The sequence below is a fragment of the Protopterus annectens genome, chromosome 13.part0 (genome assembly GCF_019279795.1).
Source record: "Protopterus annectens isolate FY-2018-M chromosome 13.part0, PAN1.0, whole genome shotgun sequence".
Taxonomy (NCBI): Eukaryota; Metazoa; Chordata; order Ceratodontiformes; family Protopteridae; genus Protopterus; species Protopterus annectens.
The window spans coordinates 1,162,811,187-1,162,827,996 of NC_056747.1; the positions used below are offsets into that span (position 1 = coordinate 1,162,811,187).

Sequence of the window (16,810 nt, forward strand, 5' to 3'; positions counted from 1 at the left end):
ACAAGAGTGGGCCCAGGACTGAGCCCTGTGGTACACCACTTGTGACAGGCTTTGAGTCTGACATGGCGCCAGCAACTCTGACCCTGTGGGTTCTGTCACTCAGCCAGTTTGCAACCCATCTTGTGATGTATGGGTTAACATTTAAGCTGATGAGTTTTTCAATGATACCCGAGTGGGGTATTGTATCAAGGCCTTCGCCAGATCGAGGTAGGCTGTATGGACTGCCTTTCCCTCATCAATGGCTTTGGTGACTGTTTGAAAAAGTCAACCAAGTTTAGAAGGCATGATCTGCCTTTGACAAAGCCAAACTGGGATGGATCCAAAGTCTGCAAATTCCCTATGTCTTTATTTATGAGGTCCATTATGATCCTCTCCATGGCTTTGCAGATAAGGCTTGTCAAGCTAATGGGCCGGTAATTTCCAGGGTCGGTGGAGGCACCACCTTTGTGAAGTGGGACCACAGTTGCAGTGCCACTCCCTGGGTACGTATCCAGAGGTAAAACTATGACTAAACAGCTGTCCTAGCTGTGGGTTTAATTCCTCGTTGAGTTCGTGGAGCACACAGCCGGGGACACCATCAGGTCCCATGGATGCTGTGTTTTTGCTTTGGAGAGTGCACTTCTCACTTGCGCGTTCGTGATGATTGGGCGGCTGCAATCCCTTGGTATACATATCTCTCCTTTTGGGGAGGGGAGAAGTTTGCACTGAACCTGTCAGCCAGTATGTTGGCAATGTCTGTAGGATCAGTAATCTTCACATCATTTTGAACTAGTTCTGAGCATATCTGGGAGTTTCCTCCCAGGTTTCTAACATAGCTAAAGAAGGCCTTATGATTGTCTTTTGAGTCTTTAGCTATTTTTCTCTCAAAATTTGCTTTGGATGATATTATGAGAGCTCTTAGTTTTTTACTTATAGTGATCAAGGGTGTCTTACCTTTTAAGGATTTTGCTCTATCTTGTAGTAGCTTCCTCCTTTTGTTGTAGAGTTTGTTTATGGCTGGGGTCCATCAGACTGGACGCTTGCCTTTGGTACAAAGAGTCTTTGTTTTGCTTGGGATTGCCTTATCCATGCAGTCCTGCAGGTGCTGGTAGAAGGCATTTGTAAGTGATTCAGCGGCTTGAGTACTGTTTTCCACGCTCGGGGGCCTTAAAGGAGACCACACTAGTCTTTAGAAGTGTGAAGTTGGCTTTAGAAGTTCTTTACTGTGGTCTTTTTATTTCAGGTGGGGGTGGGATGAGGACCTCCAGCGAGATTAGTTTGTGATCTGATCTCACCAGTGAGGGTATACTTCCGGTGTTGAACATTGTGCTCCCATGTTCGTGATGATGAGATCAAGTATGTTTTCTCCTCTTGTGGGGATGGTGACTAGTTGTTCCATGGCATTTGAGTTTATGAATTCCAGGAACTTTTGGGCTAGGGTGTTTGGGCTTGAGTAGTGTTCCCAGTCTATATTAGGGTAATTGAAGTCACCTAGTATGATGGTGTTTGGTGATACATTTATCCCTCTAGTGTTTTCAGGAAGGCCATGTGAGGTTCCTGAGTTTGTGAGGGTGGCCTGTAACATGCTACAATTTGCAGAGCAGTCTTGCCTATGGTTAATTGCACCTGGATGGTCTCCGATGCATCGTGCGTTGCCACCAGTCTTGAGGTGTGGGTGTCTTTGATGAATATGGATACCCCCCTCCTTTCTTGGTATTGTCCGGATTTTGGGGCCGGAACGCATGATAAGAGGTAAAACCTGATAGTGCTGGGGTGCTCTCAGGAGCCTTGAACCTGGTTTCTGTCACTGCACAGACATCGATGTTCTCCATACTGAGAAGGGCCTCCAGTGCGTGCATTTTGAGATTCAGACTTCTGGCATTGAGCAGCATTACCCTTAGTTTTTTTCCTTTTTTGTGTTCTAGGGTGGTAGGTTTAGAATTTGAGCCTTGCCTAAAAAAGGCACTATGGGGGTGGCAAGAGCCTTTGCCAATATCCGAATCCCAGGGTGACAGGTGCAAGCCGTCCCTTGCGAAGCAGCGTGGCTTGTCCAGCATGTCATCCCAGGCAGACAGACATTGGATCCCCTTTGAATGACACCAGAGTTTAAGCCAATTGTTAAAGCTGATCATCTTATCTCTGTATTGTGGCATCATTCTTGGTGAAGGTAGGATACTGCTCAAGGTCAGGGTCATACCTGCCTGGGCTACATAATCAGAGAGCTCCTCAATGTCTCTTTTCATGTAGTCCAAGGAGGTACGTCTCAGGTCGTTTACACCAGCGTGGACAATGACTTGAGTCGTATTTGTACCTGCTGTTGAGAGACCTGAGTGCTTGCGTTATGTGGCGGATTCTAGCGCCCGACAGGCAGCTTACTGTGACCTTCTCCTTACTCAGTCTGGTGAGCGGGACATCAGTGTGTCTGACTATGGAGTCACCAATGACTAGTGTGTCTGGCATTGTGTTTTGCCTTAAGGGCTGTGACTGTTTGACACTCTGACTGTGAGGTCTATGTGTTGCAGGTGTTGTGTTCTGAGGTGGTGGTTGTTTGGGTGTCTGCTTTGGTGGCCTCTGCTGTTTTGGTAGATTTTTGATCAGAGCCGCCAGTATGTCTTTGTGTGTTTATGTGTATGATTTGAGGTTGTGATGGTACTATGTGAGACTGGGTCTATAGTGTGTGTGGTAACCTTCTCCTCCTGACTGGTCTTGCCAGTCCTATGTTGAGAGAGCTCAGCCTCCAGTTTGGCCGTATAGTTGCATCTCTCGCATGTATTTGTGTTTTGTGGGAGGAGGAGAGGGTTGTCTGTGTACATGAGGCAATTGTAACATTGCCTCAATATTCCCAGGTTCACCAGCTGAGCAGGAGAGGACACTAGCAACTGATCCCTCGACATGCTAGAAGGAGTAGACAAAAACTTTAAAAGAGATTCCGGGGATGTGGGTGACCGAGAAATGGGGGTTTGCCTTGTGGGGTGCTATCTATAAGAGTGCCGTATCAAGGTAATAAGTACTGTAGGAGCAAGTGCTAGGTTTAACAGATAGAGAAAAGTTTACTTGGAGTCAAGTAGAGATGATCTTTTTAGGTATTAGAGAAAGTGCTAGTAACAGGGATGCTTAAAGGTAAGATTGAAAAGAATGCACTCTGCAGTGTGCACGAGAAGTTAGATATGAAAGTAGGTAACTTGAGTTTTACCTGTTTAAAAAGTTAAGGTTTAGTGGAGAGTTACTATTTTTAAAACAGCAAGATGGACTGAAAGGGGTGGTTACTTTTGTATTTTGGTACTATGAAATACTGTAGGATGGCCAATAAATTTAAATAATTGAAGGGGTGGGATTTCAAAAGTGATGGTTTTGTGATTACTCACATAAGCCAGTGAAAGTAGAGAGAAATGAGATATATGGTCAGATTAACATAAGAGGCGGGCAACTAGAAAGACAGTGGTATTTAACAAGACAACTTAAATGGGTTCACACATCATACTGTTTCACACACTTACTGCATGTGGCATTTAACTGCTTTTTAATATGTAAACATCAATCTCAACTTGATTTTGGCTAAAGTGAAACAGGAGAGATATTGGAAGGCCAGGTGTTCCTACAATGGAAATGGACCATTATGATACAGCAGGAGCAGAGTCACGATCCTCAAAGAGGAATACCCGCTGCTGTGCTGCTTGTTACTGACTTCATGGAGGTCTTGGACTAGCAGTGTTTGTTTTGCATGGTGTGGTTTGCAAAAACCTGTATCTCTGTCTTTACATTGGTTAAAATTAGATTAAAATATTTTGCTGTCAGCAAAGAGGCAATAAATGATGCTACTTATCTGGATTGCCTATCATTCACTATTGCTTTACATAAATTTTGTAATCCTTCAGCACCCATTAGCTCTGCTCTTCAGTCCCCTCCCTGCCTTCTGGGATTTGTTGCATACTTGGGGGGCTGGGCAGGCAAATGTCCTTTCACTATTCCTTTGTAAATTGCATTTCCAATACCTTTGCAGTCTTTTCTAAACTCTTCCAAATTATTCTTATAGTTATGTGTAATATTTTACATGCCCTACTAATTATCCCCTTTTAACAGCAGCTTGTGTTCTAAACACCACAAAAATCAGAGCTGGTCTTTCACTTCGCAGTCCCTATTTTTTTCTCCTTGTCTATATGCTGCTATCAATCTCTGGTGGGGAAGACGGTCTCTAACCTGAAGTCCACATTTCTGCTTAGCCTCATCCCATTCTATTACCTCTCCCTCCCTAGTTATTTGATGGCAGGATCATCTCCTAGGTCCATCTGGCTAACAAGATTTGAAACTAGCATGCATTCTTCTTTGAGGTAACTTGCATGACAACAAAAAGGCAAGTTGAGGAAAAAACTGAAAACCTCCGAGATATGGGCTTTATTTATGAAACTCATAAGTCTACGTAACTGTTCTTCAAGCTGAAGCAAACCTGGAGAACTAAACTCTAATGCATGTATCGCTAGGGAAGCAAACAACATTGCTGTTAGAGCTGCTAAGCCAAGTCACTCAGAAGTCTTGATGAAGGTCTCAAAATGGGATAGAGGGCCTGAAACGTTGCCTTTTGATTCAAGGAACCTTCTTGTGTTATAAATATACAAGTTTGAAGAAGAGTGCACCTCCTTTAATGGTCTTCTACAAATCTTCTGAAAAGGAGAAACTAATCTCAAAAAAGTGTGGCAAAGCCGCAGATAATCATGAATGAAGAAACGTCCTGCATGCCAGTGGCAGAAGTCCTGATTAAGACATCTGTCAAAGGTACATAGAAAGCCACCTATGAAGCAATATATAGTATTTTCTCTACTGACTGCCATGAAGTAGAACTTAGGCATGTGGACAGCTTATCCAAGTCTTATTCCACCAGAGATGTCCTAAAACATGGCATGCAAGACAGACAGTTAGTGGAAAGAGGTCCAAGGATTACATGCAAATATGTCTATGGCCTTGGTCTCTGCCTGGAGGAATAGTGGCTAAATCCCAGCACATCTCTCACATATGTTAAACTGAAAAAATAAAATGGATGTCTGCCCTATGGTTTCTGTCTCAAAGATCCAAGGTCCGCAGTTAAATGTTAACTTCCACTTTTTAGTTTGGAGTTTGCAAGCTCTCTGTATGTCAGAAGAAGTTTTCTCGAGGTACTCTGGCTCCTATGTCCCTAAAAATGCTGCTGAACTGGCTACTTTAAAAACTTTACAAGGATGTTGAAAGTACCCTTGCCCTTGAAGCCTTGGTCATGGCCATGAAGAATCAAGTGCATTAACATGCATAAAGACAACTTTCCCTTGCCGGTGACATCCTAATATTATCTTATGGTACTTTCAGACCTTTCTTCACAACAAGCATGTATGTGAGCACATCTCACGGGCTGCCTTCAAATATCCTATGCCCTCCTGAAACATTAACTTTACCTCTGTATTATACTTTGTGAAACTCATCTACATACTCGTGTCCTAAGCCTGTGACTTACCTTAAGGTGTTCCTGTAGCTGTACTTCATGTTGTCGTGTGAGATGTTCATGCTTTTTTTGGAACTCTGCAAAGAGCAGTTGCTTCTGTAGCTGCTGCTGATGTTTCAACAGTAGTAATTCATGCTGCAGCTGTTGTTCACGCAGAATAGGGTCCACACTTGAAACTGCTACTCGAACATCGGTGCTAATATCCACTGGGCTGTTGCTTCCACCACTGCTGCCACTGCCAGCGGTCTGCATTGTTATGGGGGAAACAGGCTTTACTTCCACAACTAGAGGAAGATGAAGAAAAACAGAGCATGAGTCAGACAAATACAAATAGAAGGCTACCTTCCATAACCACTCAAACATTCTCCTCTAGGACAAGGCTATTAACAATTACTTTTTTATAAACAAAGCTGAAGCTACAAGTTCCAGTAAGTTGCATCTAAGAAGGTAACTCTCAAAAATAAACAGTGAAGATACAAAGTTGGAATTTCAACAACCTGTACACTGTGAAGAGATTCTTGTCTCTGCAGCAGTTCAAAAATCAATAAATGTCTAAAAAATTATGAGTGTGAATTATAACATTGCAACTTTGAGGCCTGGGTTGAGACTGAAAAGGGTCTGAAAAACAGCCTACTTAAACAGTTATTAAATTTCAATACATAAAAAAGAAAAAGAAAGAAAGAAGTGTAGAATGCAAATAGCAATGTTGCAGGAAACAAATGTGGACAGAAATGAGAATGACATTTGACAAAGAAAGGACTTCGGAGTGGACCTTCAAGCACAGCATCAGGGACAAAGAGAAAAGAGTAATAATACTGATTAACAGAGGGGTTCCAATAGTATATAGAGAAAAAAAGACAATAATGATAGACCTGTGGTAGTGACGAGTTACTTGACATGGAAGGATTACGCTAGCATATATTCACATTCCAACTATTATTGCTTTTATAGAGCTTAAGACAATTTTGGGGGGAATAAGCAGCTTTCAGCTGGGAATATTATTTGATTGAGGACTGAAATTTGATTTGCAACTGCAACAATTTATCCAGGGACCTAAAAGGGGGAAGATAACAAAAGAGGGTAGATTTTTGAACCATATGAGAACATTTAGTATGGAAGAAGTGAAGTTAGTAGTATGAATTCTGACAGAAGTTTCAAATTATTCTCTGAGGTACAGTATCCGCGCTTAGACTGGATACAAATTATATTTCACAACAGCGTGCTTAATCAAAAGCTTTGACAGACATCCAATAAGTATTCCAAATCACATTCTAACAAAAACTAAAATAACGATGCAGGGTAATGAAGTCAAAATGGGACACTGGTGTTTTGCTTCTAACTTGTTAAAAAGACAGGAATTTAAGGAATGGGTAGTGGAAATGATTCAAGAGTTGTAAGTGAAGACAAATTTATTCAGAAGGGATAGCTAGTAATATAGAAATCGAGTTTAAAAACATGGTAGAAATAAGAGAGAAAGAGATATGGGAAAGATGTAACAGGTATTATTTAGAGGGGCTGGAAAAGGCTAAAGTATTACAGAATAAGGGGAATCTCAGAGAACAAGACAACCAGCAACTGCAAAATGCTAAAAGGAAAATAAGGAAGCATTTGGATAATATGTATGGGTATAGAAAGGCTGCAGGAAAGCAGGTATTTCTGTTAACAACTCCAGAGTACAATCACTTTCATCAAAATGACTTGGGCAACAGAAAGTAGAAAGAGTAGAAGCCAAAATTAGGAAGCTTATGATAAGACATCTTACACAGGCATTACAGATATTTATAAATGTTATGAAAACTTATATAATAAAGAAGAATGTGGACACTAAGACAACAATGGAAATATTCATGGAAGACTTAATTGCACCAAGATTAGAGAAAGATGAAGATCAACAATTAATAGGCGGCACAGTGGTGCAGCGGTTAATGTTGTTGTCTCACAGCAAGAGGTTCTCCGGTTCGATTCTCGGCTGGGGTGCCTTCTGTGTGGAGTTTGCATGTTCTCCCTGTGTTCGCGTGGGTTTTCTTCGGGTATTCCGGTTTCCTCCCACATTCCAAAGACATGCATCTGGAGCATTTCTCCCCGGGCCTCTGCTGAAAACAGGCTCTGTGGAACCTAGTCGGATATTCCCGGTCAACAAATGTTAAATAAATAATAGCTAAGACAGGAAGAGATGAAACAAAAAGGGTGATGGATCAACAGGAAAGACTCCAAGAACAGACAGTATTCCACTGAAAGTTTGGAGGGAAGAAAGACTTTGAAGGTTTTGTTTAACAAAATAGATCAAGTATGAACATCTTGGAAGAAAACTGTTCTGGCTGCATTACCCAAAGAGGATAAAGACTAGTCAGACCCAGCTTCATATAGACCCTTCTCAATGTTAAATTATGACTATAAAGTATTTATATCTACACTAGCTAAGAAATTGGCAAACGTGTTGCCAAAATTGACAAATATGGAACAATGTAGTTTTGTGAAGGGGAGGCAAACATATGACAGCATTAAAAGAATGATGATGATCCAGAGGGAAGCAGAGTGCAAGAAAACATCACTATTGTTGGTGGATCTTGAAGAAGTGAGAGTATTTGCTCAATACAGCACAGATTTTATGAGTAGGACCAACAACAGCAGCAGTTGTATTTCCTGACAAAATAATAGGATTAATTGGACGGATATATGAAGGAAGAGATAACAAATAAGGTGGGAGGGTTCCTCTCCTACAAGACATGCTTGAACAGAGGAACTAGGCCTCTTTAGCTTTATTTGCTTTACATTTAGAGCATTTGGCAAAGAAAACAATACACAACAATCCCAATGCAGATAAGCAACCCAACGGAGACTGGAACCAGCATGTAAAAAATAAAACAAATATGAAAATCCAAAAGCATACACGCTGTTCCTCTGGCAATGAAACGTCTGGTATATTCAAATCACAGTCGTATCAACACAAAGCAGAACGAAAAATCCTTAATGTTCCATAAAACTTTTATTGGAAAAAAACACAGTGAGCGCTTTCGCCAATAGGCTTCATCAGACTAATGATACTTAGCAGCTTTTCAAACATCTGATTGGTTGTTTAAAACAGCCTATAGACTATAACATTATTTAAAAAGCTCAGTGCATAAATTTTATTTTATGCACTGAGCTTTTTAAATAATGTTATAGTCTATAGGCTGTTTTAAACAACCAATCAGATCCTATGGGAGACTTTTTAAATGTTTGAAAAGCTGCTAAGTATCATTAGTCTGATGAAGCCTATTGGCGAAAGCGCTCACTGTGTTTCTTTCCAATAAAAGTTTTATGGAACATTAAGGATTTTTCGTTCTGCTTTGTGTTGATACGACTGTGATTTGAATATACCAGACGTTTCATTGCCAGAGGAACAGCGTGTATGCTTTTGGATTTTCAAAGAAAACAATACACTCACAAACTCAAGGTTGCAAATGCCATGGTAATGAAGAAAAAGTTAGCTTTACTTGGAGATGATATTGTTTTGTACTTGACAGATGCAAAAAAAGGGCAGTTCAGTGTTAAGGAACATTCTGAGACAAGGTCAGGTCCTTTCAGGATATAAAACAAATGAAGATAAAACAAAGGCTATAGAGGTAAACTGTGTACCCACACATGATTTGGTTCAGCAATACCTATATTTATGGGGACATAATTAGATAAAATATTTAGGTTTACAAATTAAAAAAACTCAATTATGGCAGCTAAGGATATGTGGGAAGAGACTAACCAAAGGATAATACAAAAATCAAGAAGCTGGAAGCACAAGTATACGCACAGTAACATACAAGAAGTGAAATGTTCTTGACACTTCTGTTTTATACAGGTCAGACATATTTTTTTAAACTAGAGGAAAAGCTGCGGACCATAACTAATAAAGACATAAAGGAATTTATTTGGGTGGGAAAGAGTTAAGTGGGATACATTGACTCTCCTCCTAGAACAACAAGGTTTAGGATTACCTGATTTGAAGAGATGAGCTATGTAGCTAATGGTGACATACGTACAAGCAGAAGGTTACAAATCAAAGTGGAAAGGGATTATGATGAAACAAGGTAGGTTGGTGGAGGGGGAAGAGTTTGAGAAGTAAGTTGAGCATAAACTTTTGGATGTAAATCCTAAGGAGAATAACAACCATACAAAATATTATTTTTTAAATTTATTTTATGCATCTTTTGTCTGATTTAGTCCCACTAGATATATATATATATATATATATATATATATATATATATATATGTGTGTGTGTGTGTGTGTGTATATATATATATATATATATATATGTATATATATATATATATATATATATATATATATATATGTGTGTGTGTGTGTGTGTGTGTATATATATTTATATATATGTATATATATATATATATATATATATATATATATATGTATACATATATATATATATATATGTACATATATATATATATATATATATATATGTATATATATATATATATATATATATATATATATACATATATATATATATATATATATATATATATATACATATATATATATATATGTATATATATATATATATATATATATATATATATGTATATATATATATATATATATATATATATATATATACATACATATATATATATATATATATATATACATACATATATATATATATATACATACATATATATATATATATATACATACATATATATATATATATATATATATACATATATATATATATATATATATATATATATACATACATATATATATATATATGTATATATACATACATATATATATATATATATATATATGTATGTATATATACATATATATATATATATATATATATATGTATATATATATATATATATATATAGACTATGGGAAAACTGACCCAACATGGGAATGCAGAAAGGGGATTTTTACCAATAAGGGTAACAGCAAATAGGGTACAAAATACAGGCAAGAGGGGGCTGGAATGTACCAGAGAAAATTATCAAAGGAACTAAGGTACTGGAAGCAAATAACTGAAGAGAAGAGAAAGGTTACAGGGGGGATAATTCCAAGCATAAGTCTGAACTACAGGTTGGAAGCTGACATTCCTACTCTGGACTGATAATAGAGTATATGTAAAAAGAAAGGGGCAGGGAAGTTTTTAGTTTAGTCATTTCTTTACTATTAAGTACATAATATAATAACTTACCCTCAACATTCTATACCAACCATTATGCTTATCTAGGATAAATTTGTTGGTATTAACGTGAATTTTACATTTTTAATACTCTGTTTAATCCTGAAGCAATTGTTCATAATATTGTTGTAATTGTTTGATTACTCTTTGTAATTGCTTCACTGTATACAAGGCTTTTGTTTGGGTCGGTAAGGCATACCGGCACCTCTGCTGCCCTGTTTCTTTAAAAAAAAAAAAAAAAACATTCTTTTTTTAAGGGCGTTCTTCTGGTTCTTCTTTAAGAACACCCTTTGTGTCGGGTCACACAGAAGCAGAAGACCTTCTGCGTCAGTGCAATGTGCGACCAATCGTTTACATTTTCCTGGTCTGCGCGGGCAGAATTTGAATTTCTGAAGACGTTTGGACTGTGGACCACAAGCGGACAAGTGAGTGGTAGGTGTGTGTGTGTGTGTGTGTGTGTGTGTGTGTGTGTGTGTGTGTACAAAATATGTAGGCAGGTGTGTGTGTGTGTATAAGAAGTAGGTAGGTCTGTGTGTGTGTTTGTGTATAAGAAGTAGGTAGGTTTGTGTGAGTGAGTGAAATGTCCAGATTTTCATAGAATGTCAAGATTTTAGTCTCACATCCGTGGTCTGTTTCTCATAAAACTGTGTTTTTCCTGGCAATCCCTGGCAAATCATTGAGGATTAAGACAGCAAATAATGGGAGACATTTGAACTTTAGACTTCATATCCTTCAGAAAGTTCATACTAATGCAAAACTTGCTGTTTTATCAACTTTCTAAGTTTGTAAGAACAATATTTAAAAGGTGTCCCTATTTTTGGACATTTGCCCCCCCCCCCCCCATTATGTGTGTGTGTCTTTGTCCAGATTTCTTGATCTAAAAGGTTGAGAGGTATGGGGGAAGGTCTAAGAGGGAGGTAGGGGTGTATGTGTGTCTAATACCTCTCAACTGTACAGATTTTCACAGAATGTCCAGATTTTTGCCTTATATTTTTGGTCTGTTCCTCATAAAAATTGTCTTTTTTTTGAGAAATCACCAGGATGATCTAAGGATTAAAGTTACTAACTAATGGCATGCATTTGAGTTTAGTTTCAGACTTCATGTCTTTTAGAAAATGCATTCTAACACAAATACTGTTATTCTAGCAACTTTCTGAATTTATAAGAGCAATATTTAAAATGTGTCCCTAGTTTTGAGCCTTTGTCTCCCCATTATGACAGGCTTTGCCCAAACGTCTTGTGCTAAGAGGTTGAGAGGTATGGTGTGTGTGTGTGTGTGTGTGTGTGTGTGTGTGTGTGTGTGTGTGTGTGTAAGAGATAGATATAGCATACCCCTCAACTGCCCATGTTTGTGTAGAATGTCCAGATTTTTGCCCCATATTTTTGTTTTTTCCTCATAAAAAGATTGAGGTTGCCAAATAATGACAGATATTTGATGTTTAGACTTTATATCCTTTAGAAAAAAAACATACTAACACAAATCATGTTATTCTAGCATTTTTCTAAGTTCGTGAGAGAAATATTTATAATCTGTTCCTATTTATTTTAAACTTTGTCCAGATTTCTTGCATTAAAAGGTTGAGGTGTGTGTGTGTGCGAGACAGTGAAATAATCTAGTTAGGGTTAAGCAGGTGGTTAGTAATTTGCTTAGGCTCAAGCCCTGTACCTTAGCTACAAGAAACAAGAGCCTGAATCCTCTATCCAAAATATGCAACTGTTTTGCTTAGCAAATGGTATCACTGTTGTGTGTATAGACTTTTAAAGCAGTGTTAGTAGAACAGGAGGTAGCATACTTTTGTTTTGATGCAGAAGGCTGTGGGTTCTATTCCCACAACATGTAGATGGATTACTGATATTATGTTGGATTTTAAGAGGGTGGGGCGCTGCAGTCCTGAGTATGTCCTCCTTTGGATAATATGCCTAGTAAATAAGAATCTGTTTTAGTTTGCAATCCATTCCATATTGCAATATTACCAGCTTATCATTTTAATCTAACACATGCAATTTATTCTTCAAGGGCAGCAGGCAGTGAAATTGTAGATGAAATACTTAAATATAAAGTTTTTTGCTAGCAACAACCTTTTCATTTGTTACAGTCAGATCTCTTTAATGTGGAATTATTCAGACGACTTTTACTTTTGCAGAGACTGTGCATATTGACTGATATTGGTGGGTTGCAGTGACAGAAGTTTGAGTGGCCTTTTATGGTTGAAATGTTCTGAATTGGGCAGTTTTGGCATTATTGGTTCATATGTTTTGTTTTTTTGCTTACTGGCTATAAATTTAAAACACGCTCTAACAAGTGGTGTTATATTACACAAAGGATATAATTTAATTATTATAAATTATAATTTAATACAATCAGGAAGGTGAATCAAAGAAATTTTGCATGGTCCTAAAGATCTGTGCAAGGGGTCAAGCCAAAGGTAAACTTAACCTGCCACTGGCCAGATGCATTTTCTTTGAATGTGCATTTCAATGCTGTTTCAATGAATGTAAGTTTCAAAGTCACAGAAGATTTAATGCCAAGTCTGTTTTCATTGTGAGACTGTATTGCTTTGTTTAGCAAACGTCTATCAGTGTTTATGCTGGAAATTTTGAAATAAAAGTTTTAAATTAAATCCAAACATCTGTAATCATTGTAGAAGTAAAGCAGAAAGCAGTATGCACACAGAGTTTTGAACAGTGTTTATGGCAACTGGGGAGAATTAGCCAAATAATGGGACACTGGAATGGCTGTGTGTGTGTGTGTGGGGGGGGTTACCCAAATGCAACATATGCGTACCACCACTTGTTTGTTTACAAAAAAAAAAGCACTGACTGTATATATGTATACATAAATTCATTTGGAGCTTTTCTCCCTGGGCCTCCATTGAAAAAGGGATCACTCTGGCCCAATGGACTATCCCGGTTAACAAACTGTAAATAAAAATAATTAAAAATAGTCTAGAAAAGATGTTACTTTTAAAAATGGATAATGAGTAGGACATACAATTTACTGCATGGCAATTATAGGAATCTATCACAGGAGGTTAGAAAAGATTGGGGAGAAAGGGAATGAAAAGGCACTATACAATGGAACAATGGAAGCACACCTTATGTCTCAAGCATCCAACAAAGTCCAGAAAGTTTAGGATTTTTGCCTGGAAGTATTTGCATAGGCACGTTTATACTTCAAACAGAAGTCAGAGAATTCTTCCTCCAGAAGACAGCAAATGCTAGAGGCGAGATGTGAAAAGAGAGGTAAATGGGAACATGTTTTTGGGAATTTAACTAGCTGACAGACTTAAAAGAAATCCCTACAGAGTACTTTGTCAGAAATGTCGGGGAGGGGATGGATGAGTCTACGGATGTGATTCCTTTGTGCTGGGACACAGGATCTGAACTGCCCAGGCACAGTAAAGCCGTACTAAGTTTAATGCTACTGACTACCAAAAACACAATTACTGGAAAATGGAAATCAAAATCTAAACAAACTGCAGCTGAAGTAATGAAAATGTCAAGGAGATAAAAGAACTGGAGATTCTTAGAAAAGGGAAGGAGAAAATTAAATAGAAATAAATGGAATTTGTAGGAACAATTCATGCAGAACAATGTTCAAAAGGAGGAGTTACGTTTGAGGGTGGGCAGTAACTGAGCAATTTATGTAATGTAGGAGTGAACGATAAAAAAACAAACATCTTTATGGAATTATCATTTATGACACAGGCAATCATACATTCATATAAATGAAACAAATCATACTGTCACATATTTTTAGTTGCAAACACTGTACATAACTTATAACCTATCCAGTCATTTGTCAGTCAAACATTACACAACTCATTCAAATTCTGCCTTCTTATAAACCTCATTCCTCCTCCAAAACATTATTTTGCATGTACTCTTCCCATAATTCCCATTTTTTTTATGTGATTTGCCCCTACCCTTTTCTAAAGATCACATTTCCAGTTGTTTATCTCTGTTACTATATTCACTACTTCTATTACAGTTGGTTTAGACTTTGATTTCTATTTTCTAGTAACTGCTTTATGGCAGCCATCATAATTAGACTCAGCAAGGCCTTACTATGTCTAGGCAATTCTGATTCTATATCATAGCTCAAAAAATCATTACCCTGGTTACACCAATTTACTCATCCAGTATCTCCTACAGAGAAGTCTGCAGGGAATCTTTACAGTCTGCCAACTCATTACATTCCTAGAAAGTATGTACCCAATTACCTCTTTCCTCCCTATCCCACCTCCAACATTTGCTGTCTACCTGAAGAAAAATTCTCTAGAGTCTACTTGGGATATAAAAATATCTCAGTAAACATTTCCAAACAAAAATCCTAAATCTTCTAGATTTTGTTGCATATTTGGGGGACATACATATATCCCCTCCCCCATTTTCTAGTAACTGCTTTTTGGGTAGCCACAATAATTAGACTCAGCAAGGCTTTACTAAGTCTAGGCAATTTACTCACCCAGTATTTCTGACAGAGTAGTCTGCATGGAAGTTTTAAAGTCTGTCAACTCATTACACTCCCAAAAAACTATGCTCCAAGTTACCTCTTTCCTCCCCATCACACCTCCAACATTTGTTATCTACCCGAGGAAAAATTATTTGGAACATACTTGGGGTATAAAAATACCCATGTAAACACTTTCAAACAAAGATACTAAATCTTCTAGACTATGTTGCATATTTGAGAGTCATACATGTATCCCCCTTGTTTCTTTGTGATCTTCTTATCCAATCTCTCTTCCAAATGCTCTACAACCTCCTCTGATTGATTCTTATAGTTATCAAGTAATATTTTATATGTTCTACTAATAATCTCTTTTAATAGCAGCTTCTGTTCTAGATTCTCCTAAATGCTGTACCACTGTTGGTCTTTTGCTTAGGATCCTCCTATGTCTTTCTTTTTGTTTATAGTCTGATAGCAATCCTTGATACTGAAGGCAACCTGTAGCCTGCAGTCCAAATAAATTTTTGGCCTCTTCCCACTCTATTACCTATTCCTCTCTAATTATTTGCTCCCATTACCTTGGTTCCTTTGCTAGTTTTCTGCAATAAATTCCAGCCCCCTCTTGCCTATTGTCTGTATCCCTAAATTGCAGTCATCCCTAATGTCATAATCTCCTTTCTCCATTCACATGTTGGCTTAGTTCGTAAAATACTTTATGCTACTTTATGAATATAATATTATGCATGCTACTTTAAGAATATAATATTATGTATGGTTATTGCTATTCCCCTTAAAGATCTGCATCCAAACTCCCAGTCTCTCCTTGTTTCTTGAGTTCCCCCCTGTATCATCATCATCCCTTTTCACTTTGAATTGTAGCATTCTGCTTGTACTATATATATAAACCTTAACTGTGTAGCTCTGAAATACCCATTCAGATCAGGTAATCCCAAATCAACTTATTCTATTGGAAGGATCAGCTAATCCACTTGCCTCTTGCCTTCTTCCCCTTCCAGATAAAAGCCTTCATTTCTTTATTAATTGCTATCCACAACTTATCCTCTGGTTGATAAAAATATGCCAGACCTGTGTATAAAACTAAGGGGACTAAAAACATTTGACTGCTTGTATCTTGCTACATATATATCCATAAAACAGAGCTTCCAATTTCTCAGTTTTTGTATTACCTTTTATTTAACCTCTTCGCACATATCATTAGCTGCCATAAAAGAATCCTTTTTAATCCATACTCATAAATACTTCATTTTATCATGGTCCCATAAATATGGGGGTCTATATTAGATCACCGAATGCTTAAAAAAGTGAACGGTGATTAATCGACCCTATGTAAGCGAAAGCTTACAATTTAGAACTGTCAGAACAGCAATTTTTTTCCCTAGGGGAAAAATCGCTGTTCCAACAAAAAATAAATAAATAAAACACTTTAAACATTACATTAAATGGAGGGCAAAGCCTACTTAAGCCCCCTACTTAAATATACCAACTCCAAGACCGCACTACAGTGCCGAAAATGGCAAACTAATGAAGTGGCCAAGTGAATTCTTTCCCAGGGTAAGAATTTGCTTAAAAGCCGCTTCGATATTTTGCCTTTTCAGGCTTTTGAATTCGATTAAGACGCATTTGAAAGAATGTGTCTTCAGTCTTCTAATAGGGAACAAATATGGGTATTGCTGAACCTATGTGTGGGTACATAGTT

General features: G+C 37.7%; 1 protein-coding gene across 6 annotated transcripts in view; it reads right to left on the reverse strand.

The window, feature by feature from the left end:
- HDAC5 (histone deacetylase 5) overlaps nt 1-16,810 on the reverse strand; it is a 2,571,411-nt gene that overhangs the window by 1,278,278 nt on the left and 1,276,323 nt on the right. For all 6 annotated transcript variants that reach the window (XM_044055165.1, XM_044055164.1, XM_044055163.1 and 3 more), the window contains one exon: nt 5,459-5,730. In XM_044055165.1, the coding sequence (XP_043911100.1) occupies nt 5,459-5,730 (272 nt within the window). The remainder of the gene's footprint in view (nt 1-5,458; nt 5,731-16,810) is intronic.